Source organism: Phascolarctos cinereus, unplaced genomic scaffold (genome assembly GCF_003287225.1).
Source record: "Phascolarctos cinereus isolate Bilbo 61053 unplaced genomic scaffold, phaCin_HiC Scaffold_726;HRSCAF=1367, whole genome shotgun sequence".
NCBI lineage: Eukaryota > Metazoa > Chordata > Mammalia > Diprotodontia > Phascolarctidae > Phascolarctos > Phascolarctos cinereus.
In genome coordinates, this window is record NW_027556098.1 from 60244013 (window position 1) to 60248963 (window position 4951).

General features: G+C 46.5%; 1 protein-coding gene across 1 annotated transcript; it reads right to left on the reverse strand.

Annotated features, from left to right (window-relative positions):
* Positions 1-418: 418 nt before the first annotated feature.
* On the reverse strand, positions 419-4108 carry NYX (nyctalopin). The gene has a single exon (XM_078146578.1). The coding sequence runs from the start codon at positions 4103-4105 to the stop codon at positions 2537-2539; it is 1569 nt and encodes a 522-aa protein (XP_078002704.1). The 5' UTR covers positions 4106-4108; the 3' UTR covers positions 419-2536.
* Between the last annotated feature and the right edge of the window lie 843 nt (positions 4109-4951).

Below are 4951 nucleotides of genomic sequence, written 5' to 3' on the forward strand. Positions count from 1 at the left end.
AAATCTCCCATGAGGATCTTTAGGTTTTGATTCAAAAACTTCCAGTATAAAAATTGTATCTCTAAAAAGCAAGGCAGCCAGCCAGCCAGTCAGTATCAAGAAAACATATTAAAGTTGATACCGTAAACCCTCTCGGGTCAGAAGTAATGAAAAACATTTTTCTCTAGGTGACATTCTGCTCCTTGGCAACCTAAACTGAGAGGTTCTTTCCTGCACTTCATGGTTACAAAGATGCAAAAAGCAGGTCCCCATCACTCAACCCCTCCTTTCCACAGCTTCCGATAGTATATGGTTATAATAGACGGTTTTTCTGACCTGACCCCATTGATTCTTGCACATGAAAAATACAACTTGAAAAAATGTATTGAAAACATAAAATTAACCTTCAGCATTTAAGTTTTATGCAACATGATTTTTTAAAAATTTGCTGACTAATAACCTGTACAAAAACAAGCTACTAAAAAACGCACGATCAATTAATAACCCTTTTTTAAAAATTCTAGTACTAAACTTCCACTGGCTAGGTGAAATACTATTTCCTTCAGACCTTCCTCAGCTCAACTGTGTAGCTGTGCAATACACAAAACCAAGCTGGACCTTGAAAAACAGCTTTTCATTATATGAAGAAGAATTCAATGCATTAAGAAGATTACTTAATCTTAATTTCTAAATATCCTAGAAATCCAAAATCATTGTATCTTATGCACTAGTTGGTCATGTCAGCATATATCAGGCACCTGATAATCCATTAGATTGCAACTTCTTGGAGGGCAGGGACAGTTTTTTGACTCTTTTTTTAATCCCCTGAATTTAGCACAGTGCCTGGCACTTAGTAGACACTTAATAAATGCTTAATGATTGACTGATTAACTGATCTGGCTCCTCTTTCTACTCTGGATAAACAGAACACAAGGACATTTAGCTCAGGAGCCTCTGATAGTGTTATGGGGCAGTGAATGTGGGTAGAGAGTGGCCTGTGACGGAGAGGGAGGTTTTTGCTCTTCCTGCTTGGAAAGAAGAAATGAGGAAGGATGGTAGCTCAGCCTGAGTATGTTATTTCCAAAGCCTCCCTCTCCCAAAGCCTATGCTGAAACATGAAACTGAAAACCACAAGATGTGCTGTTACAAGGTCCTAGAATTATTAGCCCACTTCTGTCCATTCTCATTCCAACTACTGGATTTTTCTGTTTCTGAAAATTGATGTTGAAGAGTTTGGGGAAAAGCCATTAATAGCCCTAGGCGAAAGGGTGGGCCAAGTGTAGAGATGGCTTGCTGGGCAGCCCTCTGGCTTCCTTCTCATAGTCAAATATCAATGTAATGAAAGTTTCTCTAAATTACCATTTCCCCACTGCTGGGGATGCAACATCTTCTCTATAGTTGGTGGGTATCAAAATGTGCAAAGGACCAGACTTTGCCCACATTCCCCCTCCTCTTATTAAAAGACCCATCTAAGTGATTGTACGTGTATAGCCTATATCAGATTGCATGCTATCTTGGGGAGAGGGAAGAATTTAGAACTCAAAATCTTATAAAAATGAATGTTGAAAACTAAAACTAAATAAATTTTTTTTAAAAGACCCACTTAAAGAATCCCCTGTCTACATGGCAGTTCTTTTGCAGCCTACACCAAACTGTAAATCAAATTTGTATTCACCATCAATACCCTCCCGATTATCCTTCTTCTGCCTTCCCCCAGCCAGTCATTTCAGCACCTATGCCTCCTCCTGCCTTCACCCTGTTCTACTGTGGTACCACACCAGCCTCCTTCCCCATTTTAGGAAGGAAAGCAAACTAATTTATACTGAAGTGTTAGGGATATAATGTATTGCCTCTCCTAAGAGTATAGGCTTTCTTCAAAAGAGAAGCCAAGAGAGGGCAATGTTTAGCCCCAAAGAAAAAAAAATCCCCTATGGTGGGAATTTCAGACCCTAAAACCGTTGAGTGAAGGAGATTTTATGGGGAGAGGGGTACTTTCTGGGAGCTTTCCAACTATGCCTCATAGGCAATCTGCCATCTATATCTATCATAAGAGGCAGTTAGGTAGCAGCAGATAGAGCGCTGGGCCTAGAGTCAGGAAGACCTGAGCTCAAATCTGGCCTCAGACACTTACTAGCTGTGTGACTCTGGGCAAGTCATTTAACCTCTGATTGCCTTGCTCTCCTGAAGAAGGAAATGCCAGACCACTCCTGTATGTTTGCCAAGAAAACCCCACGGATAGCACTGGCAGCCTATGGTCATGAAGAGTCAAACACAACTCAACAAAAACAACAAATATATATATCATCTATGCAAAAGACCACCCTAGGTAAAATGTTAAACACTAAACACAGAACTCTAAGTATGTTCATCTTCTATGCTTGTCTGTTCCAGCTGTGGATTTATGTTAAGGTGGGCAGAACAGCATTTCACTCTCTCCAGCAATTGGTTGGATGGCCTTGGCCCCAATACCAGCAATCCCCTGCCAACCAGAAGCCAATTTCCAACCAACCTGAGGACTAAGACCTAATGATCTGCTTTCCCACGATGCCTTGTGAACTCATTCCACATTGAGTCTTGTCACCATGTCACAGAGAAATAGGTGAAGAGAGGCCCAAAATGACAAGGCCTTGTTTCCCCACCTTCCTTCCAGGCCTGAGGAGAGGCTGTCCAGCAGAGAGCTGTTGACCAGGGCCTCAGTGTCATTGGCCGCTTCCTCAGGTGGAGCCCTCGGGGACAGGAGCTTGGAGATGAGGCTGCTAAACTTGCTCTCAGTGGCCGAAGGAGGCCCCTCCGAAGGGGCCTCGCTGGGGGTGGTGAAGTTCAGTTCCTCGGGGTCCAGGCAGAGGCCCTCCTGGGATCGGTGAAAGTCAACAGTGCTCAAGTCTCCGCCAGCCACAGAGGATGGGGAGGTGCAGGTGACGTCCCTGACGAGACCGTAGCTCTCCATCCATTCCTTGAGCCACTCCATCTGGCAGTCGCAGTGCCAAGGGTTCCGAAACAAGTACAGACGGCCCAGGAAGTAGACCGGCTGGAAGACGGAGAAGGGCAGCAAGGTGAGGTTGTTGCTGTTGAGATGCAGCGCCACGAGGCTGGTGAGGTTCTCGAAGGCCCCTTCTTCAATGTACCGTATCCTGTTCCTGTCCAGGTAGAGCACCTCCAACTCCACCAGGTCACGGAACCAGGCCCTAGACACGTGGCTCAGGGAGTTGCCCCCCAGGTTGAGCATCTTCAGGTGGCCCAGGCCCTCAAAGGAGCTCCCCGGCAGGCCGCGGAGGAGGTTGTCGTTCAGGTAGAGGTGCTCCATCTTGCGGCAGTCCTGGAACGCCCCCGCGTGCACCGCGCTGATCCTGTTGTCTTGCAGACTCAGAGAGCGCAGGCGGCCCAGGCCCTGCAGCGAGTTGTAGGCGATGGCCTCGATCCAGTTTCGCTCCAGATAGAGATGGGTCAGGTTCTCCATCCCCCTGACGGCCCCAGGCACCCTACGGAAGTGGTTCTGGAAGCAGGAGAGCTCCCGCAGGGCAGGGAGGTCCACAAAGATGCGGTCAGGTATACTGAACAGGTTGCAGCCTGCCAAGTCCAGCCTGACCAGGCTTCGGAGGGCAGCGAAAGTCCTCGTGTGCAGGTAGCGGATGTCCTCGTTATAGGCAATCCTTAGCTCTACTAGGTTAGGCAGCCCCTTGAAGGCCCCTGGAGTGATAAAGGAAATATTGTTGTGACTCAGAGACAGGTGTCGGAGGGAGGGCAGGGTCCCAAAGGCCCGCTCTGCCAGGAATTTGATGCCGTTCTTGTCCAGGTTGATGAAGGAGGCTTCACAGGGGAATTCGCTGGGGATCTGCAGGAGGCCCGTCCTGTCACACAGCACGGAGCAGCTGCGCTCGCGAGTGCAGGTGCAGCCAGTGGGACAGGTGCGGACACACGCCCAGATAGCATGGGCACAGGGGAAGCAGAGAAGCACTTTGCAGCAGCAGACGGTTGGGCCGAAAGGGAAGGAAGCAGGCAAAGAGCAAAGGTTCCATGAGGGCAGAGAAGGGAAGAAGGGGAGAAAAGAAAAAGATGAACAGTTAGTAAGAATCACAACCTCAGCATTTCCAATCAGATCTATGAAATAAAGTCCAAACACTGGCATTCAACGCCTTCTAGTCCACTTTTCTAGTTTTATCTCCCAAATAAACTGACCCACCCATTGTACCCTCCAAAATACTTTTCAATTTACCACCCCTATACTTTTAGGACAGCTAGGTGGCTCAGTGGATAGAGTGCCAGGCCCAGAGTCAGGAAGACTCATCTTCATGAATTCAAGTTCAGCCTCAGACACTTACTAGCTGTGTGACCCTGGGCGAATCACTTAACCCTGTTTGCCTCATTTTCCTCATCTGTAAAATAAGCTGGAGAAGGAAATGAAAAACTACTTCTACTCCAGTTTCTTTGCCAAGAAAACTGCAAATGGGGTCACTGAGAGTCAGACATGACTAAATAACACTTTTGTTCATCCTATTTATCATCCCCACTCCTCCTTCCACCTATTTGAAACCTACTGTAACAAGATCTCTGTTAGGGGTTATTTATATAAAGTGAAAATATCCTACTGGGTCATTGCAGGAGAGGAAGGATTTATATTCTTACTCTCTCACTCTGTCCCACACTGTGGAACATAGGCATAACTAATCTTTTCTAGACACTTTCCTCGCATCAAGAATAATTTCTTTATAGTTAACCCTGTTGGTTCCACCCTGGAAGAAAGGAAGGTATCTCCTTGAGCCGTGTATATAATAGAACAGCAGAGAACTTCACATGGTGCCCACTCGCAGCTCAACCATCCCCTCTCCCCCCAGACAGAAATTTCATTGAACTTACCCTTTGCTTAAGGGGAAAAAACCTGGATTCACACTTCCTCAAGCAATGTTTATAGAATTGTATGGGGTATGCTGGTAAAAGTTTAACAACTGGTGGCAAGGAATTGGAAATTGAGGGG